Source organism: Pleurodeles waltl, chromosome 10 (genome assembly GCF_031143425.1).
Source record: "Pleurodeles waltl isolate 20211129_DDA chromosome 10, aPleWal1.hap1.20221129, whole genome shotgun sequence".
Classification (NCBI taxonomy): Eukaryota; Metazoa; Chordata; class Amphibia; order Caudata; family Salamandridae; genus Pleurodeles; species Pleurodeles waltl.
The window spans coordinates 186,862,155-186,888,083 of record NC_090449.1 but is presented as its reverse complement, the minus strand read 5'-3'; the positions used below and the strand labels follow the sequence as shown (position 1 = coordinate 186,888,083).

Sequence of the window (25,929 nt, the reverse complement as noted above, 5' to 3'; positions counted from 1 at the left end):
TTTTTCTGGCATAGGCTTGCAATAATAAAAATTGAAAATAACAACTGCACTCGCTTGCCAAGGCCATCCCTACAGTCTTTGACAATCTTTGCCTTTAAGAAACATTTTAAACGCATACTCTTTGAAGGTTTTGCCTCGGACAACATAATATGTTTTGCTATCCAGCACGTGCCTAAAAATTAAGCGTATTGTACTTGACAGATCACATTGCTGACGACTCTGCTACCTCCCTTGCTTTTTGTTCCTTACAATAGTTTCGTTTTGGTTTGGGTAGTCGGTCGATGGCGTTCAAGCAAGATGCAGCACTTCATCGTTGAAGGGTAAGCAACTGTGATGTCGTTTACTGTCTACTCATTTCCACAGGCTGTTTACGATTTTCTTTGAAATATTTTTTATAATCCCTTTAAATGAATAAATAGTTAAAAGATGTCTCCCGAGTGCTTGTTCATATTATGATCTTTTTTTCAGTTGTGTCATTCTGCAGGAGATGGCAATGATCTTATGTTTGCATTTTTCATCGTTAAATAGTGATGCAGTGCACATGACTTCTTATCCATGTTCCGTATTTAACTCCAACGCAGTCATGTCCTGTGTATCGCTGTGCAGTTCACAAAACTAAGGCGCTCGCAGGACTGGCGCTCTATAAGAAGTACCATGTATAAGTACACTTCCCATACTATTCATTGCTCCCACTGCAAACGATCTTAAACAAGATCCAGTAGAATTTACCGGTGTCAGTCAGTAGCCCCCTAAAACGTGCCCTTCACCGATCCCCATAGTTTTTTTTAACTGTGAATGGATAACTCAAATTACAATTATCACAGTATTTTATTTTAAATTGTGAGCACGTTATTTTATTATTTTTTAACTTTTCTAACTGAATGTAAGCATGCTTCCAGATTCATTAACCCGTTGATAGTGTTCGTATAGTGCATGTTTCTGAGCAGTGGATCACTTCAGAAAATTGACAGTAACATTCTAGCAGATTTGATAGTGATATGTAATTCAGTGTCATAACAGTTGGTCCCTTAGAAAAACGCCTGTTGCTTTTATCTTTCAACATTTATAGTGGATGTTTTGTTCTGTTTTCCTAAGCTTGGATGTGACTTGATATTCTGTGAAAGTGAAAGTAAAGACCTGTCCAGTGGGCTTAATGCCAGGAGATCGTTTGTGTGGCTTTGTTTTTTACAGTAGGGGATTTTATGGGCGGGTGAAGACTGCCTTTGTAAAAAAAACGCTGGATGCTACTCAATTCCTCCCCCATACCAACCATCCTGATTCAGGCGCAAGACTACTGGTTTCAAGGCTAGTCACCCACCCTTCGAGTCCTGCATGCAAAAACCTGATTCCTTGCCAGGCTTCAGCCGACAGGGACTGGTTTGGTGTTACTCGCAGTATGAACTGCCAGTAATCTCCTCCTGCGGGCTAGTCCGCCACATTTTGTCACGCTCTCTCTGCCTGCCATAGCGCTTTCTCCATGCTCCTGACAGGTAAGGAAAAACCATACATTTGCATTTCTGATATCTGATCCCGCAGCAGCACCCTTGCAACTCCCATACATACGGATAGCCGAGAATCAGGTCTCAATAGAAGTCAATGGGAAAAAAAATTCTCCCGGTTATTTTTTAAAGAATCTAACACTTTTCTCTTCTAAAATGTTCTCCTATGTGATTTCTGTCCAGGTGCCTTCTGGCATGGACTGTAGCCAGGGCCAGTGGAATTATGCGACACAAACGTATAATAATAAATATATTTATAACAATAATTATGCTATCAAAAATGTACTTAACATAAAATATACTTAACCGAAATACTTTACACAATTATTTCCCAAAAATTAGGACAGGGAACAAACTATCTTAACCTTAAAGTAATAATGATAATAATATGACTTTATTGCATGATTACTTAAAATCGTTGCAAAAAATACACAGAAGTAAAACAAGGAGAATCAGAAGAAATGTGTATGGTTACGGAATTGCTTATCATTCGTGCACCTGGCCCGATATATTTTGTGCGTGTCTTCTTACCTTACTTCAAGATCATGATATCTGTATGTTCTGAAAAGCTTTCTAAGGTACTTTGGATCGAGATCTTTAGCATAGAAAAGTGTAAGTTCAATCTTTAAAAACAATTACTATATACCGTTCTAAAAGTATGTTTAGATCTTTACACGAAAATGAAAAAGTAAAGCAAGTTGGTTGCAGATGTAGTGTCTGCTTATGACTTTTATCGACCAAGCGGATTCATTGTCACCTAAAACTACATGACTGTGCTGTTGTCATAATTGTAGAACCTTCATCAAGAGGAGAATGTCTGCAGATTTTTAAAAGTTTGTTAAGTTCATATATTCTAAAGTTTGTCTCATAAAATAGACATAGTCAATATAAACATTTACACTCAAATTTTTCTTCAAATAAAGGCCACCATCGAATGCTAGGGAAACTGAATACAAAGATTACATAGTTTTGATTGTACGGCCTTCTAGGATACCTATCACCCTTCCAAATTAAAAAAATTATTTGTTTATGTTTTAAGATACTGCAAAGGCCAGGACATCATATAAAATCATGTGTGTTCATTTGTAACTTGTGTCTTCTGTTTTTGTTTATTTGTCAGCCAGGGCCCTTAAAGCAGCTCTATAACAAGTTTTGAAGTGTGTTCTTCTTATATATGCTATTTGCAGTATATGTTAATAAGGGGGCAAACTACTGGCTTTCTGTGATTGTTCTTATTTTTTGTATGGTACATTAAAATAACAGTCATGCTGGTGGAAAACCGAACAGGTGATAGATAACACTACCCCTGCCTCTTTTTTTTCTCCCCCTTCATCTTGCCTTTCTTTCTTTCCACTTTCTTCCTTTATTACTGTTTTCCTATTTTTATTTTCCACCTTTCACCCTTTTCTGACTCTCTCGCTCTCTCTCTGTTGTTCCGGGTTAAAGTTTGATGACGTGATATAAGTTCCAATCCAAAAATGAGCGCTACTTCCTCCGAGGTGCACTAGGTGTATTATTTACATCTTGTTTGCAAAGGTGCAGTCCTCAATTATTTACGTGATTCATCTGGGAAAGCTTGGTGTTTATACTGTTTTGGGTTGTTCTTTTGAAAGCCAGGGAATTTCCAAAGTTTGTAAAAGCAACAAGTGGTGTGTAACAAGTTTGTTATTAATTAGAGCACATGGCGCTTTCCTTGGCAGGGTGTTCCCTATTTTCTATCGCCCTGTTTTTATGTGTTTAAACCTCGCAGTGATATAGGTATAGACCCCACTTCAATTTTGCAGATTGACCTGCAGCGAAAAGGGTAGCAGAAAACCACAACACTGCATGCGGTGAAGCGCTTTTGAAACAGCATATTTTGATCCTGCTCAGCAGTTTACCCCAGGCCTACGTGGCTAATAGAAAATAACAAAGTGGTAAACATCTTTTCAGCCAGCAGCACATGGTATGGTGCAGCACACCGCAGGATAAGGGGAAGAGTCCAGTTTTTTTCTGGTGTTCTTCTATTTACTGGCTTATGTGTTTCAAATTGTTATTTTTTTTAATTCTGGGCACCTGAAAAGTAAGGCTGCCCTTATGTGTTCATGATTGCCATGGAAAGGTCGAAGAGCCTGTCTTAGCTGCCAAATTCTGCCGTAGGTAGAGATCGTTATCATACATGGTAAACATTTAGAAGAGGAAAGTGGTAGATTTAAAAAATAATCTGAAGAATGTATTTCTCCCATTTACTTCTATCGAGGCCGGAGTCATGTCTGTTGTCAGGTATGGGACTGTCAGGAGCATGGAGAAATCACTATGGCAGGCAGAGAGAGTGTGGTAAAAATGTTTTGCCCTGCCTACAGAAGCATGTGCATACTCCATGGCCCACAAGACCAGTCTCTGTAGGCTGAAGCTATCAGAGGAATCAGGTTTTTGCATGCAGGAATCGGGAGGCGGAAGACTAGCATTGAAATCGGTAGACTCCTGCTTGAATTGGAAGGGTTGGCATTTATGCATTATTTGGCAGATGTCACTGGGGTGGAGATCTTCCAGTGGTAAATATGATGGGGAACTTTACCCCATAAGTTAACATGCCAAGTTCTCCACCTGCAAGTTGTGATCTTCCTGTGGTGAAGTGTAAGAAAACTTTTCCTACACTACCTCATAAGGAGCTTTCATCCTCAACTATTAAATTTGGAAAAAGTTTTAAATAACATCTTACTGCACTATTACATACATTGAAAAATTAATTATTTAAAATATATTAAATTACTTAAAAAATGTATTTTTCAAGATAACATTACACAATTAATTCACACTATAGTAAACCATACTTTTTCCAGGTTGCCCCCCACACTTTATGCCCACCATCTGAGCTGCTAGATGCTTGTTTTCGACTCTGACAGTACACTGCAGCCTGCTAACCAGGCTCCAGTGTTCTTTCACCTAAGAGGTAAAATGTCTAATTGTACCCAATTGGCATATTCTTTAGCACCCCTGTAAGTCCCTAGCAAATGGTACCCCTGGTGCCTGGGGCTTGAGTACTACAGAGGGTCCCTAAGGTCTGTAGCATGTTTTATACTACCCAAAGGAAGACCATACAAATTACATGCAGACTGCCACTGCAGACTGTGTCATGGTGCATACCTTGAGTGAAAACACAACATTGCACACTCACTGGGTGCCATCCCAAAGTCACAGGGTGCAATATATTTTATGTGAGGACATATCTGCATGAGCAGATATGCCCCAGTGATGTCTAGTTCTATTACTACATATTACAAGTGAACAGGGATGCCATCTTAAGGAATGTAGTGGGGTTACCCTGCTACGTAATTGCTTAATGGCTTCAGTGAAACCTATGGTGTTTGGTATCAAATACCTTGTCTTAATAAATGCATACTGATGTCAGCACTGAATTTCTTATGACATGCACCCAGAGGGCACCATAGAGGTGCCCCCTGAAACATACTAGTCCTTTAGTGTGCTGGCTGATTGGTATCAACCAGCCTACCACCACAGACAAGTTTCTGACTCCCTGGAGGAAGATGTTACTACCTCTTCCAGCAGGATAGCTGGTAAATCAGCATATCTGGGCTGGAGGCAACAAAGCCTCTGCTGCACTTTGATATCAAGCGTGGCTTCCCCTCTTCCTCCTGAGGCTTATTTGGCAGCAGGGCCGGTGAGAAAATAACTATGCAATAGGCATGTTGCACCACCAGACTAGTCACACCGTAAGGTGGGCAGCCTGCTATGCTTCATGAAAGAAGGGTTCCACCATCTTGTTTTTGGTGGAACCTGGAGCCAAGGGACAGGGTTATACCCACTCCCCACAGGAACTGGTCATATAGGGGGTGTAGTCACCCCAGGGGTCAGTAGCCCATTGGCTACTGTTGGAAATGGCCCTTCTGCAGAGTTATCCCCAGACTTTTGCCTTCCTCCTTCTCTTTTGCTGACCTCATTTTTGCTGGTTTTTAGACTCTGCACACTTTACCACTGCTAACCAGTGCTAAAGGGCATATGCTCTCTCCCTTTAAACATGGTAACATTGGATCATACCCAATTGGACTATTTAATTTACCTATAAGTCCCTAGTAAGGTGCACTGTATGTGCCCAGGGCCTGTAGATTAAATGCTACTAGTGGGCCTGCAGCACTGGTTGTGCCACCCACTTTAGTAGCCCCTTTACCTTGTCTCAGGCCTGCCATTGCAAGGCCTGTGTGTGCAGTTTCACTGCCACTTCGACTTGGCATTTAAAAGTACTTGCCAAGCCTAAACCTCCCCTTTTTCTACATATAAGCCACTGCTAAAGTGTGCCCTATGTAACCCCTAGAGCAGGGTGCTGTGTGGGTAAAAGGCAGGACATGTACCTATGTAATTGCATGTGCTGGTAGTGTAAAACTCCCAAATTCGTTTTTACACTACTGTGAGGCCTGCTCCCTTCATAGGCTAACATTGGGAATGCCCTCATACATTATTGAAGCGGTAGCTGCTGATCTGAAAGGAGTAGGAAGGTCATATTTAGTATGGCCAGAATGGTAATACAAAATCCTGCTGACTGGTGAAGTTGGATTTAATATTACTATTCTAGAAATGCCACTTTTAGAAAGTGAGCATTTCTTTGCACTTACATCTTTCTGTGCCTTACAATCCACGTCTGGCTGGGTTTAGTTGACAGCTCCTTGTGCATTCACCCAGACACACCCCCTAAACACAGGGTACTCAGCCTCACTTGCATACATCTGCATTTTGAATGGGTCTTCCTGGGCTGGGAGGGTGGAGGGCCTGCTCTGACACAAAGGTCTGCCACACCCCCTACTGGGACCCTGGCAGACAGGATTGAACTGAAAGGGGACCTGGTGCACTTCTAAGCCACTCTTTGAAGTCTCCCCCACTTCAAAGGCACATTTGGGTATAAAACCTCAGACACTTGCTGGAGAAGAAACCTGAACCAGAACCTGCATCCTGCCAAGAAGAACTGCCTGGCTGCTCAAAGGACTCACCTGACTGCTTTCTACAAAGGACTGCTGCCTTGCTGTTGCCCTGCTGCCTTGCTGAACTCCTGCCTTGCTGCAGAAGTGCTCTCCAAGGCCTTGGATAGAGCTTGCCTCCTGTTCCCTGAAGTCTCAGGACCAAAAAGACCTCTATCTTTCAACTGGACTCCTTGTGCGCCGAAAAATTAGACGCACATCTTGCTCCGCTGTGAAAAATTCACCGCACGCTGATCCGGAAAGACGCCACTCGACCCCGCAAGGAAAAGATCGACCTGATGCCTGCGGTGCGACCGGAACTTCGACGCACGGCACGCCTGGACAACGCCTCCCGACTTCCAGAGAGGAAATTGACGCAGCGCCTGCCGTGAGGAAGAAAATTCAACGCACAGCCCACTGGAACGACGCGCAGCTGGACAACAAGCCCAAGATTCAACGCACAGATCCCGGGGCATCTGAAAACCCCGCGACCCACAGAGCAGACCTGTCCGCGCACCGGAAATCGACGCACGTCTTCCCCACGTGAAAAATAACGACGTTTGTCCGTGTGTGAAGGGGAGAAACCAACGCACACACCATTTTTCCACGCATCTTCTCCTCTGCGGCCCTTTGCAGAGATTTATCACTCCGAACCAGGTACTTTGTGCTTGAAAGAGACTTTGGCCCTCATTCCGACCCTGGCGGTCATAGACCGCCAGGGTGGCGAATGACGGAAGCACCGCCAACAGGCTGGCGGTGCTTCATTCGTCATTCCGACCGCAGCAGTACAGCCGCGGTCGCCCAGCCGGGTCCGGCGGTTTCCCGCCGGATTTCCCCCGGCTGGGAGAATCCTCCATGGCAGCGCTGCAAGCAGTGCCGCCATGGGGATTCTGACCCCCTTCCCGCCAGCCTGTTTCTGGCGGTTTACACCGCCAGGAAGAGGCTGGCGGGAACGGGTGTCCTGGGCCCCTGGGGGCCCCTGCACTGCCCATGCCACTGGCATGGGCAGTGCAGGGGCCCCCTAACAGGGCCCCAGTATGCTTTTCACTGTCCGCTTAGCAGACAGTGAAAAGCGCGACGGGTGCAACTGCACCCGTCGCACACCTGCAACACCGCCGGCTCCATTCGGAGCCGGCTTCAGTGTTGCAGGCCTCTTTCCCGCTGGGCCGGCGGGCGCTATCTTGGCTAGCGCCCGCCAGCTCAGCAGGAAAGTCGGAATGGCCCCAGCGGTCTTTTGACCGCGGTGCGGCCAAATGGCGGTTCCCGCCAGGCGGGCGGCGACCGCCGCCCACCGGGGTCGAAATGACCCCCTTTGTTTGCTTTTTAAAGACTTAAGACACTTCATATCACTTTTCAGTGATATCTCTACAATTTCTTATTGCATCTTTTATCGTTTTGACCTGCAAATACCCAGATAAATATTATATATTTTTCTAAACACTGTGTGGTGTATTTTTGTGGTGCTATATTGTGTTATTGTATGATTTATTGCACAAATACTTTACACATTGCCTTCTAAGTTAAGCCTGACTGCTCAGTGCCAAGCTACCAGAGGGTGGGCACAGGATAATTTTGATTGTGTGTGACTTACCCTGACTAGAGTGAGGGTCCTTGCTTGGACAGGGGGTAACCTGACTGCCAACCAAAGACCCCATTTCTAACAGCTACTACCCTACGCTCCCCTGATTGTCCCCAAATTGAATATTTAGAGGCCCCCTGACACCAGAAACTCAGATTCATCTAACTGAAGAAGAAGGTGGACAAAGAAGAGCTGACCAGCACAAAAACGGAAGACCAGCCTGGACTTTTAGCACCAAATCCTGCCTACCTGCAGCTGTCCTGTCAATCACCCCAGACCTGACTTATCCTGCAGCTGTGCATTTTCCAGAAGCCTTGAATGGCTGTCAGCACTTCCCCAACCAGCCAGCATCTCCCTTGGAGTGGAAGAGCCACTTCCCTGCATCTGCAGGCACTCTACCACACTAGCCCGGCCCTATGCATTGCAGGCCATGTGGCCCACCAAGTGAGCAACGCACCAGGAGGAGGTGGGTAGGTGACCAGGAGTCCAGCCACAACACTTCTACCAACCCTCAGGATGCTGCCCCCTTCAAGAACCTCAGAGCACCAATACCTGGGCACTCTGATATTTGTCACAACCAGGGCTTGTTTGTTTCTTGATCAGACACTACCCGTGCGCGAAGACGACCTTTACCCGAGGGATGATGGAATCAATGAGGTGCCCACGAGAGTAGCCCGACTGTTTGTTTTTCTACCCGCTTTGCAGGTCTAGCCAAGCACCAGGAGCACCTCTGAGGCAAAACACCAGCCGACCAAACCTCGATCGACCCGAGCTCCCTGAGCTCCCCGGCTTGGGTCAGTGAACAGCAATGGTGCCCCCTTACTCACAGGACCCTCATGAACTGAGCCCCTTGTTGGGAGCTCCCCGGACTTGTCCCCAAGTCCCTGTCTACAGCCTGCACCTAGGTGGCCTCCCACCATGCAGTGCACAAGGCACCTGACTCAACCAGCACCTCTGCACCCAGACTTCTCAGGGCAGGTAACACTGAACTGCTGGTGTTTTTTTGTGTCCTTGGCCCCATTAGCACCCTATGACCTTAAAGGGACCCCAAGATACTTCTGCAAATACCCATATGTAGTGTATGTACTTTACCCGTTTAAAGTCATTTACTGCTTATCAGAGCATTTACTTACCCTACTGTGATTAATGACCCTGCAACAGTTCATACCTTACTTTGAAAATGTTCTCGTGCAAAGCATGCAATAAAAGTGTTGGATTTTTTAAAATTGTTCTTAAATTTCTTATTGAGTGTGTGTCTCATTTATTGAATCTTGTGTGAATCTTGTGTGTTCAACAAATGCTTGGCACTACCCTCTGATAAGTCTAAACTGCTTGCCCACACTGTCACAAAAGAAAGCATTTAGGCTTAATACTTTGGGGGTCATCATGAGTTTGGCGGACAGAAAAGGCTGTCCGCCCAGCTCCCGAGGTCAGGTTACTGCCAGTGTGGGTACCTTCCTGCGGGCCCCATTAAGAGTTTCCTTCTGGGTCAGCGGAACACAACTAAAGCTTGTCGGTATCAAAGATCTAAAACATTAAGTAAGGCATATGGATGTCAAATAGAAATGCCAATGTAAGTATACACAAAATTGTCTTAAGGTGACTGTGTTGAATCAGGCCTTAATTTTCAGGTGCAGTTCAGATTTATGTCAGGACTAAGGCACAACTACTCATATAAAAAGCTTTGTGAATCAGGCCTACCATGTATCATTACTCAAGATATACGAGAGTCCAGCAAAACCTCTTCATCAGTTCTATATTTTTGAGTTTCTGGGTAAATGGGTGACTTGAAAAAGCAGAACAAACGACCATTGTTTTTCAGAGGAAACATTGTTTTCCATTTGCCATCACAGTAAAGGTGAAACTATGACTCCCGGTAGGACAGAGCATCATAATAAAAACAGGAGTGCTTGTGGAGTTCCAGGCAATGAGCTCATCCAGCAGCCCACACAATCATGCCTGAAAAATCGTATTTTTTAACCTGGTCTGAGGAAAGTTTTCACAAGAATGTGGCAGGAATGTAAGTAGATGCATGCCTTCAAGGGGCATCACATTAAATGATAAAACATCATCTAAGTGGTACAACAGACTTATTAGCATAATGATACACATCATAATATTCAGTAGTAATGTGTAACAGAACCTTGGCCATGAACCATTCTTTAATATGGACCCAAACTTATTGAGTTGTTTGGAATGTACAATGGATTATCGAGGCTAGGAATATTGAGATACTCTAATATCGTGGACAGACTATCGAGGGACAAAATATTAAAAGGTAAGTGCATTAAGAATAGGTATTGATTCACTATTCCTAACTCCTCATCTAGGCACCTTGAAGATATATACACCTTCAAGGTACATATATGTGGAATTAGGTATAGAAAATTAGGTATCTTTTGATATTTTGTCCTTTGATATTGTGTCAACAGATACATGACGCCACTGAGATTCCTACCTCGATATTCACGGGGCACACCACTGCTAAATCCTTTTCCTGCCAGCATCATAACTTTATTAGACAGCACATATTAGTCAGCATAACATGCAGTAAGTGAGTGCGCACTAAAAAAGACAGGTACTTAAATTGTGTCTGTAGTTGCATAGGGAGTGCACGTGCACTCATTTGTCAAGACGGGAAACTATTTTTCACCAAAGATTATAACACAGGGCAAGAGCAATGCAAGCAGAAAGAGAAGAAAGGAAGAATAAGAGAAACATAGGAAAGACAGAAGAAAAACAGGACTGTGTTATCCAACTTACCCAAAGACTACCCACTTACTCCTGTCTTGTCACACCCTTTGCAATACATTAACCAGCACAGATAAGATGAGATTATAATACTCAGTGCACCCAATAGTTGCCCTTTGTTCCAACCTTCTGCCAACTGCTGGACTTTATAAACCTGTGCACACTGGAACCAGGCCACAGGATTGCTTAGTTGCTTGAACTTTTGCACCACCTTCTCCATTATCTGGTTTATACTATCACTGGACTGCATTGCCAAGTGCATCTAAGAGCAATTTCCTTGCTCCTGCCATGACTTTCTATGTTAGAGTATCTATAGGTTCTTAATACACGTGTTATTCTATTTTATTCGTTTTTATTCTATTCTTTTCTTTTCTATTGATTCTTTCTATTCACTCGGGTAATATCAAAAATATATGCAGCAATAATTAATCAGTTGCAGCTGGTACCTGAAAAACAAAAGACACATAACAAATCACAGTCACACATTGCCAATAGTTTACAGATAACAGCAACAACATCTCCTTCATCAGTGGGACACCATCAGGCACCAATATCAGGAATAAGGACAGAATAAGGCTAGGGGTAAGCACTAATACTAAGGACTGAACTCAAAAGTAGTTGAGAAGCATAAGCAAGTAATAAGTAATGGCTATCAGGAATGAGGCAAGTCAATAAGATCCACTATCAGCATGGCAAAAGACCCTGGAATGACCCAAAAGTGAGCCCCGAACAATGGTGCCAGAACCTTAAATAACATTTTACAAGTGAAAATGATTGGATGAGACACAAGGTGAAAAAGTTATGACAATCAGAACAATAAAAATATCTAAAATTACACAAAATAAGTCTACACCAACTTTTCGATTCGCTGCTGCTACATTGATGAAATCTATACTAATACATCTGGACATCCTTTTCTTCTGCCTCATCTGTGGATCGTTTGTTCCCTCTCCACCAAGAACATGTAACCCAGGAAAAATGATTATAACATTGTCTCTTCTCTTTCACCCTCGAAGAAAACACACACGTTAGTAACATTTTGCTAACAATAACGACAGTCAAAACTACGGAAACAGTTGAAACATTTCATTAGTTGCATTACACAATGATGTCACTGTTAACACATTTATTGGTTAAGAACACATTCTCCTTGAAAAGGCAGAATTATGAAAAAAAATTCAATTTAGCTGAAGTTAGCATAAGTAAATATAGGCCAAACACAAGATAGTGACCATTCAATAAGTCCCCCGTTTATTAATATAACATCATTATTAAAAAAGAATCCACACATTAGTCTGTAAAAATGATTACGTAATAACTCTAGATTTGATCACTAAAATCTCTGCTTCCACATCATCACCTAAGAGTTACATAGGCAGAGATTAAGTGGCAAAGATATCCATTGCTTCGGACCCAGAAAGGCAAAAGACTGCCCTTTCTGTCAATTTTACTTTTGGAATAGTGCCCAGATTAAAATTATTAGGGATAGATCAGAGATTGGATGCATGATGGACCAACCTGATGCCTGGCTTTATACACATAGCACAATGCCTTATACTTAATGTGTTTTATTGGAAGCCAGTGCAGAAGGTGGAGTTGCTGGGGATTGGAGCAATGCAAGGAATATAACCTGAAAGGATGGGCCACCTTATGCTGAACAGTCTGCAGCCACTATATCCAGGAGTTAGTTGCACTGAGAAATAAACATTGCCATAATCCTGTCTGGAATATATTAGAGTCTTTTGGGTAGCAGAAGGTAGGAGCCATAGTATCTTTCTTAAACACCTGAGCAAGCTAAAATGGCATGCAGCTAACATGTTAATTTGCTGCTCCATAGTCAGTCAGTCATCCGTCCAAAAACCCAGATCTTTAATCGCCTTCCTAGTGGTGGGACAAGAACCTAACTCCTCCAGACACGATTGGGGACACCACAACTGGGAATAATCAGTAGTAGCACTTTCATCTTCCTTCCATTCAATTTCAAGCAATTATGCCACATCCAGTTAGCCTCTTCATTAAGACAATGGGTTATGTTTTTATAATATTGTCAGTGATGGCTATCATTTACCCTTTAGTGGGCAACGAAAAGGCAAATCAATGTCTTTGAGATTTAGAGTATGTTTATAGTCTCGATAAGTGACTTGCAACAGCAGTGGTTTATCTGAGAAGAAACAAAGGTCCCTCGAGAGGAAACAAAGACAGGTGTCTGCTCTTTGTAGAACAATAATAAGCTTGCCAGAATAACTGAAACAGGTTTTTCTGTGGGGTGGCTTATGCCACAGTGCCAAAGTGAACATCATACTAGAGACTGACAAGGGACCCTTCCATTCACTGACAGCATCCTGACCGAAGCGCAGCCAGATCCTTCACCTGGGTACTTTTAGAGAAGGCTTGTGATGCCATTACCACCAAGAGTTTAATAATTGCCTCAGATAGCTAATGGGGTCTCAGTGCCTCTCTTCAGATGGTCACAGGGTATCAGGTTTGTGTTCAATAGATCTTCGCTTTGGGGTTACCAAGACTTTGATTTCTCATTATTTCTAAAACTTGCCAGTGCCAGTAACCTAATGGGCGGACTTCTACAGTGCCAATTCCCAGGGCTACTTCAATGGCGTAACAATAGCCCAAGCTCCAGGGGTCCCCTCAGAATTGCATACTGTGCACGGGCGATAGGCTCCTGGCCTGAGAGCTCCTGAGGTTATTGTGGAGGGTCCCCCACCATATACTTTGCAGGGGGCCCTTCTCAAGTTTCGTTACATCACAGGACTTGTTCAGAAACTGGCTTTGAGGGCAGTATTGAAGATATGGGAGTGCACCTCCACAGTGTAAAATTTACAGGCCAACATATTGAAAACATGGCAGCAAGAGCAGTATTTAGGATATGGATGTTAATAGGATCTCTGTTGTTGTACATCTCCAGCACAGGACTCCGAGATTTAAAGCTGTGCTCTACCATCTTCAACTCCTTGCCAATTAACGATTAATACCAAGTGAACACTGATATCACCTTTTAGAATAACTTTAAAAACAACATTTCACGAAATGAACAAGAAAAAAATATTCTTTTTTATTAGCTATATTAATTCGTTTAATTTATCTAATAACAATGAAACATAATTGGGTTACTTGCTAACTTTTGCTGGCAGCTAGACATAATTTTGTGGTGTGAGCTTTGCAAATAAATAAATCATACATGATAATAAAATGTAAATTATACATATATTCTTGCAGTACACTGTACCTTATGTTCAATACTTTAAACATGAGGGCATTTTGATTCATTTTTTCTTATTGATTTTCTGTTTCCAGTCACATAAGGCAAGACATCCATAATCATGAAATGCAATTAATCCTTGTATATAACAAGAAATAGCCAAGACCCCAGTGTTCTTATAGATTTTTCCATAAAATGCAAATATCTAATGCATCCTTTCTCTCACCGATAACAATAATGGCTAATAATGCCACTTAGAGTGCAGAGTTTAAAGAGCTGAAGAAATACTATGGTAAGATACTTTAAATGGATGGGCTCCAGTTAGTATCACCAAAGATTGAGAAGAGGAGCTGAGAGGTTGCACCATTCCTCCTCTAATCCCTTGGTACTTAAACATGCAGAGAAGCCGAGATCAACCTGGGGCCCGAGAAAGGTATTTAGCATGGGCAATCGGTAGTCCATTTCACTGCCCTTTGGTCACACAGTCAGTATTCAGCCTATTAGTCATTACTGACCAGATCCTCTCCCCCAGCGTCGCTTCTTATATCCTTGGGGCCTATATAGACTCACTTCCATATTATAAATAGCCGAAAATCTCATCCTCCAAAGAGTCAAATGTTGGGGGTTCTATTTTTAACCAATCCCAAGCAATGCAGAGCTGAGCTGTTGCCATGGCAAGAAATATAAGATAACTTTCTCTCTTTATAGGTCCATTTTCTTCAGCTGCATCCACTACCCCCAGTAACACCAATGCTGTTGTAAGGCAGAGCTGACCCTTGATGATATGACTAAGAAACTGCTCCATCCCATATTGCAGGGGATGCAAATTAGAACAGCAAAAAAACGTGTATGATCTCGGTCTCATCTCCCCTGCAGCGATTGCATTTGCCCTCAGAGCTACCCCACTTAGAGTTTAACCGGAGTGTAATATAAATTAAATGCTGTCTTATGGTGTTGACTTTTCAAAATTGCTGTAAGAAAAGCCTTCTCTGCCTCTCTGCCATCTCAAGTGACTCATCTAGCCACTTTTCAAACTTGCTGTAAGAAAAGCCTTCTCTGCCATCTCAAGTGACTCATCTAGCCATGGCTCTTCTTTACTGAAACAAAATCTCCTTCTGAAGTACAAGGTTGTTATTCTGGATATGTAGCAATGAGTTATACAAGACACCTATCCTATGCTTGTACATGATTGTTTCTATTATAGGTATCTTCTCCATAAGGGGCAGTTCCCTTTTCTGACGATAAAGAAAATCCTGCACTTGCAAAAAAACTTAAAGAAATGTTGTTGGGGCAGATCATATTGTTCCTGCAGTTCCAGAAAGGATCTGAGTTGGTTGTGAGCTTATAAATTGACAATCCTGGTTATCTCGCGCTTCCTTCAATTATCCATAGCAGAGTCTTGAAAGATAGGTGGGAGAAGTGGCAAGGCAGACAAAGGGGTGTAAAAATTAATTCTCCCAATGGGCAATCACTGTTTCAGCTGTGCCCATATCATGTGAGCAGCCCTAAGAGTCTTGAATCTTATGTTTTTAAAATAGCTAAGTTCTATGTACCTCAACAGACATCCTTTGACCTCAGAACCAGGCATCATTTCATAAGTTGTGGGAGACTCTGCGTAGTTAATCTCCTTCGTCTCTCCAGTAATCATCATACTCATGTACTGTAAAAAAAACATGCATAACCATATAAAGTAAAATTGAGCCCAGACCATTCACCCCTGACTCTTGAGAGGGTCATTTTAGTTCCTGTGTAATTGCAAGGGACAGCTCCTGAAGGAGCAGTGAGAGAAATCGCAAAGGTAACATTTTAATGCAGCATGGTATGTTATCTGCACGGGCAAGTGAGATTGATCTTTATGTTCATTTCAATAAACCCTTTTATGATGCACAGAGATGCACCTCTGGAAATTGGAGTCTCTGTGCAGCCATAGAACTCTGACACACACAGTCTGAGTTTTTAAGGTGGTCACAGGAAGTAGTGTGCAACAGAACACTGCCTGGCATGGGAGTGTCCTAGTCACTTGTAATACACTTCTGGCAGTAGCGGCTGGCGGGGCACGGATGGGCGGAGCAGCGCAGGGGGGGGCGGAATAAACATTAATTTATTTATTTTTACAAACCACTTACCTTCCTTACCGCCACTCCTCTGTCGAAGGCAGCAGGCACAGGCTCCCAGCATGCGGCTAATCCTAAAGCTGCTGGGAGCCTGTGCCTGCTCTCTCTAGCCCAGCAACACAGTGCCAGACTGGAGAGAGCACACTGCGCATGTGTGTTTGGCCGGCCAAACACATATGCACTTTGAGGGGGAGTGCTCTGCACTCCCCCTTGCTGCTCGTCACCCTGTGGCCCTGCCCTCTTACAAGAAAACGATAATAAGCACAGTTTGTTATTGTTTTCTTGTAAAGGTTTTGCAGCTGCCACTGCTGGCAGAGGTGGGCGACACTCCTCCGCCCTTGACTTCTGGCCATGATACCAAAATGATATGACACACTAAAATTCAAAACAACAAAATAAAAAAGGTGTGTTGTCTTAGGGACAATGCAGACTTCATAATCATGTGGGCAGTAACAAGGTGCAAGAGAATGTGACAAAGGGAAGCCTTCTTAAAAAGAAGAAGCTAATTACCGGGGAAATAAAAGTGCCCTTGGCACAGCAGATCACTCAAGATACTACTTGAGCTCTACGTCCTTGCTTTTAGAGTCAGAACACAATGGTATTTTCTGGTCTGTCGTGGAAATACAGCAGTGAAAGCTCACAGTAATGATGTTTTGGGGTTCAGTCTGGCAAAGAATAGGTGCCAAGTCTTAGGCAATTTCTTGCAAAGACAGTGTATGTAAGTAGAGCACTTGGAGCAGCGGTGGCTGGAGTTCATGATCTGATGTATTCAGCTTCTCAGAACTCAAAGCAATATGTCTCATTACCGTTCAGGTAATATCAACACCTATCCTCTTAATTAGCAACAGTACCCATCTCAAAAAGTCACCTTCAAAGTATAGGGTATACCTTACAATATCTCAAATCTGACACAATTTGAGAAAGTAAATGGCCCTGTAGTTGAGAGGAGAGCCAGCGCTAGCTGCGGAGTGAAAAGTATCCAGGATGCTGCGAAAGCTGCAACCTACCCCTCTCTGCCACCTGGATGGTGAGCACCGGGCAGTAGTCAACCACATTGAAAGCATGGCCACTTTTTGTAACCCTCTCTCCTACAAAACAAGCACTTTGTTAATGAGAAACATATTCCAAAAGCTTGTACAAAAACAAAAGGATTTTTATATGTAAATCAATCTTAGCCACTGGTAATTATTCCGGGTTCCATTGTAATCCATAGTTTTTTGCTGACGGTTTAAATCCAGTCAGGGTGCAACCATATGCAAACCAGCCTCCATCTGCTCTAATAGTCACACCCAAAGTGCCAGGTGACATTACCTCTGAAAAGGAACACATGCAAACCCAACCCATTTCCGACTTATTCTGCCTCATTACAGAGGTGCAGAACAAGTAGAGGATCTTGAGCGGGACTCAGGACATGGGTCAGGAATATTAACATCAGTCCAAGGTGGCATTTTGTTGCTGCACTAGAGATATTAAACACTTAACACTACGTTGCATGTTATTTGGAATATAGTTAGAAGTTCTAAATGGATATCGTAGTATTTTTTTCCATAATTCATTTTATTCTATAAATATTCATTAAAACGAGAGCACACGTTTTTTACATGCACACCAAATTTAGTAAGTCGTTCAACATTTGGGCTCTGTATACAAGATGCGTAGTAACAGTCAAGCGCGGCTTGTAACCATTACTGCTTGCGTTTAGAATGAACTGTGAAACAACTCATACACTTCAGCATGTTCCTCCAGCTTAATGGTTTGTTGTTCACAGATTAGCCAGGCTCCACATCTATGGATTTTTCTCCCAAAGATTAAATTCTCTTAGGCACTATCAAATCATATTCCTGTCCTGATGATGGTCCCATGAGTACCTCCCTCCGGTCGAAATGTCGACTATATCCAGAGTCATATGTTCGTTGCGTCATGGACTAAATTATCATTTATGATCTCTGTGTTTACCCTTGTAATTTGTCATTCAGCCTCTTGCTTGGTCTTTTCGAGCCATTTTTTTGTAATCTATAGATGGCTTTTGTCACAATTATCATCTGCAGTTTTTCTGCAGTGAGCACGGCATTGTTCACATCTCACCAACATTTTGATTTTACTGTATTATAATTATTGTAGATTGCAGCATGCATGTTACATGTGAGCACTGTGTGTCAATTCAAGGCATATATTAAGTTGATATCTACACAAATGAGTGTTCATCTTCAATATAAAAGATGTTTGAGGAGGAGTCATTGTTCTAATAGATTAGCATCTGTACGTCACCAACATTATCATTGGTTACACTCATCTATAGACTTTGAGTTCTCTGTAGTAATCTGTGTTAGAGGAGCCTTTAAAGATGTCCAAGTAAAGGCTGCCTTTCTGCATCAGTCCGACTTAACAGTCTTTAAAGCCATGTCTTTTCTTGCCTAAAACTAGAAAAATAGAGTCCACAATAGCCCCTCAGAAACATTTTAGAAAACATCCTACTTAGACTTTTTCCTGCTTTCATTCTTTGTTGCACTAAAATGTGTTTCCACTTACACGTACTCCACACACTAATATTATAATTTAGACAGGCCCTCAATCAGGACACAGAAGGGTAAAGACATCAGCCCAGGAAAAAATGATTTTTGGTCAACTGCTGAAACAAGTATTAGAGGCCATATCTCTGTAAACTGAGGTAGGAAATAAAACACCAGATCAAATATCATTTTTCGAACAAAATCTTTGTGTCTATGATGGTTGTGGCCAAGAAAGTAAAGAGACTGCACATTATTTTGGAGGTGCTTTAAGGGGTTCAAAAAGGCTCTAGTGCAGGCAGTCTTAAAAATGTCAAAAGCTTTACTGTACATGTTGATTTCAGTCAGGTTCTCAAAGAAGATATTTTTCACAGATAAAGTTTTTTCACAGATTATTAGGCAATGCATTCTCAAGATGTGAACACAGGCTGTCATACTCCACTCACTCCAGAAATCACAATTCGTGGCCAGAGATGGCAAAGTCCCAAACTAGAGTTGTCGTAATGCTATTATAAGAGGGTGCAGGCATGATTTCCCTGACGTAACCTGATTAGATTTGTGTGGTCCTTGGTGTGAGAAAGTAGCCTCTTTCTAGCATGGTTACCCCCATTTTTGGCCTGTTTCTGAGTGTTTGTCAGTATGTTTTTACTGTCTCACTGGGATCCAGCTAGCAAGGACCCCAGTGCTCATAGTTTTAAACCTATTTGTCAGTGTGTTTTGCATGTCTCACTAGGATCGGCCTAGCCAGGACCCCAGTGCTCATAGTTGTGGCCTATGTGTGTTGTCAGTATGCTTGACTGTCTCACTGGAGTTCTGCTAACCAGAACTCCAGTGCCTATGCTCGCTCTACTTACCAAATTGGTCACTACAGTTTAGTGACTCCATATTCCAATTCTGATTAGCACACTGGACTCTCCTTATAAGACCCTAGTATATGGTACCTAGGTACCCAGGGCATTGGGGTTCCAGGAGATCCTTATGGGCTGCAGCCTTTCTTTTGCCACCCATAAGGAGTTCATACAAACCTTTCTTCAGGACTGCCACTGCAGCCTGAGTGAAATAGTGCTCACACTATTTCACAGCCATTTTTCACTGCACTAAGTAACTTATGAGTCACCTATATGTCAAACCTTCATTTACTGAAGGCTAGGTGCAAAGTTACTGTATGTGAGGGTACCCTTTCATTAGCAAAGGTGCCCGACAGCGCCCAGGGCCAATTCCCCGGACTTTGCGAGTGCGGGGATAACATTATAAGCGTGCACTACATACATGTCAATACATATATGTAGCTTCACATTGATAACTCCAAAAATGGCCATGTGAGGTGTCTAGGATCATGGAATTGACTCCCCAGTCCATATCTGGTATTGGGGGGCCAATCCCATGAACCCTGGGGGCACCACCATGGACCCCCAGTTCTGCCAAACCAGCTCTCTGAGGTTTCCACTGCAGCCCCAGCTGCTGCCACCTCACAGACAGGTTTCTGCCCTCATGGGGATTGAGCAGCTCAAACACAGGAAGGCAGAGCAATGCATTTCCTTTAGGAGAGGGGTGTTACACCCTCTCCCATTGGAAATAGGTGTTACAGGCATGGGAGGGGTAGCCTCCCAGAGCCTCTAAAAATGCTTTGAAGGGCACAAACGGTGCCCTCCTTGCAAAATCCAGTCTACACCGGTTCAGGGACCCCCAGACCCTGCTCCGGTGCAAAACTGGACAAAGGAAAGGGGGGTGACCATTCCCCAGTCCATCACCACCCCAGGGGTGGTGCGCAGAGCTCCTCCAAAGTGTCCCTGGTGTTAGCCATCTTGGATTCCAAGGTGTGGGGACCCTCTGTAGACCTCTGAGTGGTCAGTGCAAGCAGGTGACGTCAGAGACTCCTCCTGATAGGTGCCTAGCTGGGTAGGTAGCCAATCCCCCTCTCAGGGCTATTTAGGGTCTCTCCTCTGGGTGTTTCCTTAGAGGAGTTTCCTCTATTTCCTCTGTTTCCGGCGGCGTGGGACCTTCCAGTGTAGTGCTGCAACAACCGCACTTTGCATCTTCTTTTCCCCTGTGTTCTGCGACTCCCGTAAGTGCTGCCTGGTCTTCTGCGGGCTCTCTGAAGGGATGAGAGCCCCTTCTGTCTCTTCAGTCTGGGTTGGGACCCCCAGGTCCCTCCTAGGTCCAGGCAGCTGCTTTTTTACATAAACTGTGTACTTGCTTGAACCAAGGCTTGTTGGCGGAATCCAGCAATGCAAACAGCCTGCATCCAACAACTCAACGTGGGACATCTCCTGCACCAAGCAGGAATCCCCAGCCATCTTCTTTGGTGCACTTCTGTACTTTTCTTCTGACCGGAGAATCCACTTTTGCACCTTCTTGTAGGCTGGCAGGGGCTCCTGTCCTTCCTGGACTCTTCTTTGGCTTCTGGACTTGGTCTCCTCTCTCCACAGGTCTTCAGGTCCAGAAATCCATTGTTGCTTGCAGTCTTGCTTGCTTCTTGCATAATTCTTCATCACAACTTGTAGTGTGTTCTGAGTAAACTTGCTGTACTTTACTCCTGCTTTCCAGGGCTCTGGGGTGGGGTACTTTATTTACCTTTGGTGTTTCCCTACACTCCCAGTGCCCCTCTACACACTACACTTGCCTAGGGGGAATTTTACATTCACATTCCACTATTTTAGTATATGGTTTGTGTTGCCCCTAAGCCAGTTGCAATCTATTGTATTTTTTACTGTTTGCACTATTCTGTGACTGTTTACTTACCTGATTTTGGTTACTAGTGTATATATTGTGTATAATACCTTACTCCAGAAGGAGTATTGCCTCTAAGATATTTTTGGCCTTGTGTCACTAAAATAAAGTACCTTTATGTTTGGTAACACTGAGTATTGGCTTTTATTGTGTGTAAGTACTGTGTAACCATAGTGGTATTGCAGGGGCTTTGCGTGTCTCCTAGTTCAGCCTAAGCTGCTCTGCTACAGCTACCTTTAGACAGCCTAAGCTGCTAAAACAATGCCTACATTTCACTAATAAGGGATAACTGGACCTGATATAAGGTGTAAGTACCTTAGGTACCCACTACAAACCAGGCCAGCCTCCTACACTTGGCCAGGGAACTCATAACTTTTCCCTAATGAGGCCCAAGATTTTGGAAGGATGAACTAGATATATCTTATGGTATCACTCAAATACTAGGTATGGATCCTCCTATGACTGCCCTGGACCTCCAGCAGGCTAATTCTCAAAACAGGAGTCCAATATTGGAGCAAATAGGTTGAACTCTTCATCGCAAATATCCCATCCCAATATTTGATGAGCTCATTATACAAAACTTTATGTTTAAGTTTGCCAAGCATGAATCTGCTGGAAATCTTCAAAGGTAATTACATATTTAAATTTGTGTGGAAATTGCATCTCATTGAACACTATGCAGTCAAATCTCCCCCCTCAAAACATGTGAAAGAATACCATAACACCACATATTCAGGATTAAATATAAGTGACACTTCTGATCTTGTAATTATCAGTTATCTAGTAGATGAGAATTTAGTGGCTACCCAGGTTATTCACACTAGTGTGCACACAGATATGACAAAGATGAAACGATGGGCTTCACCACTGATTTGTCTAAAGCTAACCATTTCAAACTACCCAGTAAGTTTAAACCACAGCTACCAAGTGGGAATCTGATTGATACCTTCCATGAATTAGTAGTGGGGGACACTGACAAATTACGCACAAAACCTAATACAAAGAATATGAGATTTAGAAACTTCGCTCCTAAAGATTGGAAGGACCTCAATGCGCTTAAAAAGAATCGTCATTAAGCCACCCGATAATGGCAGGAACATCGTCATTATGGATGTTGCAGAATATATGAAGGAAGCCCATCGTCAATGATGATCACTATGAAAGATTGCAAAAAAATCTGATTGCAAGCCATCAAAAGATCAATCATGAGATGCTAGATAAATGGCTGTAAAGTCAACTCATGGAAAATGAAGAGTATCAATATTTAAAAATAAACGGTCAGAGAATTCTGTGTATTTATATCCTATCTAAAATCCATAAAAATAAACGTCATCCTCCTGAGAGACCTATAGTGAGTATGATCAATTCCCTTTTGGACAATTCATTGAGGTATTTGGATCTCTTTGTATGTCCATATGTAACTGAGCTTCCATTGTATCTACGAGACACTACAGATTTTCTATCTAAAATTGAAAACATTCCATGGCAAAACAGCTATCTTTTCGTTACAATGGATGTCTCCTCCTTATATACATCAATCAAGCACCACTATGGAATGGAGGTTTGTAGGTACTTTCTAAAGACACAGCCCATTGAATTCTCCAACATACTGAGATGCGTATGTTGATGTTGTCATCCTGTCATACACACATTGTTTTTCTATTCAATGATGAATATGACCTCCAAAAACAGGGTACAGCGATGGGGCCATCCTTTGCTACCACCTATGCCAATCTCTATATGGGATTGTGGGAAAAAGAAGTAGCATGGTTGGATGCCCTTGGTGCTCACATGGAGACAGTAGTATTGTGGGTATGGTACATAGATGATCTCTTCCTTATATGGGATGGCCAGGAGAATGCCCTACAGGAATATATTGATATACTTAACAACAATGATTTGAACATCCAACTTGAAACAACATGGAGTAAGAACAAAATTGAGTTCTTAGATATTCTACTCAAGGTAAAGAACGATAAATTAGAAACCTCTGTGTTCCGTAAAAACACTGCAAGTAACCTCATATTACATGGTAAAAGTGGGCACCCGAAAGCGATAAAACGGAGTATACCATATAGCCAATTCCTGCGGGTTAGCAGGATTTGTTCTGATAACATCATGTTTGAAAAGGAGATTCGGGCTATGTCACAAAGATTCTTGGAGAGAGGATATCAATATAAAGATCTCATTGATGCTCAAAATAGAGTTAAATGTAAGATAAGGGAAGAACTGCTCTTTAAAAATCAGTATGTTAGTGAGGACACAGCAAAAAGTAGGTCCCAACCAAAACTCTTTTTAGAATACAGTCATCAACATCTAGCACTCAAGAACATCTTGAAATGTAATTGGCATGTTTTACAACAAGATCAGCATATTAACATGGAAATTGGCCAACACCCACAAATTACATATCGGAAGACTTGCTGATTGGGAGATCATTTAACCAAGAGTTTATTCAGTGAAGAATGAGAAAAAAGAGAGCACATCTTGGTTGAGTAAAAAGAGCATCTTGGTCGAGGTATTTGGATCTCTTTCTATGTCCATATGTAACTGAGCTTCCATTGTATCTACGAGACACTACAGATTTTCTATCTAAAATTGAAAACATTCCATGGCAAAACAGCTATCTTTTGTTTACAATGGATGTCTCCTCCTTATATACATCAATCAAGCACCACTATGGAATGGAGGTTTGTAGGTACTTTCTAAAGACACTGTCCATTGCATTCTCCAACATACTGAGATGCTTATGTCGATGTTGTCATCCTGTCATACACACAATGTTTTTCTATTCAATGATGAATATTACCTCCAAAAACAGGGTACAGTGATGGGGGCATCCTTTGCTCCCACCTATGCCAATCTCTATATGGGATGGTGGAAAAAAGAAGTAGCATGGTTGGATGCCCTTGGTCCCCACATGGAGACAGTAGTATTGTGGGTATGGTACATAGATGATCTCTTCCTTATATGGGATGGTCAGGAGAATGCCCTACAGGAATATACTGATATGCTTAACAACAATGATTTGAACCTCCAACTTGAAACAATATGGAGTAAGAGCAAAATTGAGTTCTTAGATATTCTACTCGAGGTAAAGAACGATAAATTAGAAACCTCTGTGTTCCTTAAACCCACTGCATGTAACTTCATATTACATGGTAAAAGTGGGCACCCGAAAGCGATAAAATGGAGTATACCATATAGCCAATTCCTGCGGGTTCGCAGCATTTGTTCTGATAACACCATGTTTGAAAAGGAGATTATGGCTATGTCACAAAGATTCTTGGAGAGAGGATATCCATATAAAGTTCTCATTGATGCACAGAATAGAGTTAAATGTAAGATAAGGGAAGAACTGCTCTTTAAAAATCAGTATGTTAATGAGGACACAGCAACAAGTAGGTCCCATCTCGCACTCAAGAACATCTTGAAATGTAATTGGCATGTTTTACAACAAGATCAGCATATTAAAATGGAAATTGGCCAACACCCACAAATTACATAACGGAAGACTTGCTGATTGGGAGATCATTTAACCAAGAGTTTATTCAGTGAAGAATGAGAAAAAAGAGAACACATCTTGGTTGACTAAAAAGAGCATCTTGGTCGAGGTATTTGGATCTCTTTCTATGTCCATATGTAACTGAGCTTCCATTGTATCTACGAGACACTACAGATTTTCTATCCAAAATTGAAAACATTCCATGGCAAAACAGCTACCTTTTGGTTGCAATGGATGTCTCCTCCTTATATACATCAATCAAGCACCAATGGTGGTTTATAGGTACTTTCTAAAGACACGGCCCATTGAATTCTCCAACATACTGAGATGCTTATATCGATGTTGTCATCCTGTCATACACACAATGTTTTTCTATTCAATGATGAATATTACCTCCAAAAACAGGGTACAGCGATGGGGGCATCCTTGGCTCCCACCTATGCCAATCTCTATATGGGATGGTGGAAAAAAGAAGTAGCATGGTTGGATGCCCTTGGTGCCCACATGGAGGCAGTAGTGTTGTGGGTATGGCACATAGATGATCTCTTCCTTATATGGGATAGCCAGGAGAATGCCCTACAGGAATATATTGATATACTTAACAACAATGATTTGAATATCCAACTTGTAACAACATGGAGTAAGAACAAAATTGAGTTCTTAGATATTCTACTTGAGGTAAAGAACGATAAATTAGAAACCTCTGTGTCCCGTAAACCCACTGCATGTAACTTCATATTACATGGTAAAGATGGGCACCCGAAAGTGATAAAATGGAGTATACCATATAGCCTATTCCTGCGGGTTCGCAGGATTTGTTCTGATAACATCATGTTTGAAAAGGAGATTATGGCTATGTCACAAAGATTCTTGGAGAGAGGATATCCATATAAAGTTCTCATTGATGCGCAGAATAGAGTTAAATGTAAGATAAGGGAAGAACTGCTGTTTTTGAAAATCAGTATGTTAATGAGGACACAGCAACAAGTAGGTCCCAACCAAGACTCTTTTTAGAATACAGTCATCAACATCTAGCACTCAAGAACATCTTGAAATGTAATTGGCATGTTTTACAACAAGA

General features: G+C 42.4%; 1 protein-coding gene across 2 annotated transcripts in view; it reads left to right on the top strand.

Moving 5' to 3' along the window:
- Positions 1–253: 253 nt before the first annotated feature.
- CIITA (class II major histocompatibility complex transactivator) overlaps positions 254–25,929 on the top strand; it is a 249,070-nt gene continuing 223,394 nt past the window's right edge. Inside the window, exon 1 of one of the 2 annotated variants that reach the window (XM_069210170.1) lies at positions 254–320. Coding sequence is in view for 1 of the 2 variants with exons in the window: in XM_069210169.1 (XP_069066270.1) it covers positions 1,478–1,490 (13 nt within the window). In the remaining variant the exon portion in view is untranslated. Of the gene's footprint in view, positions 321–1,337; positions 1,491–25,929 lie in introns of those variants that run through there. The other variant, XM_069210169.1, reaches the window with a different exon arrangement.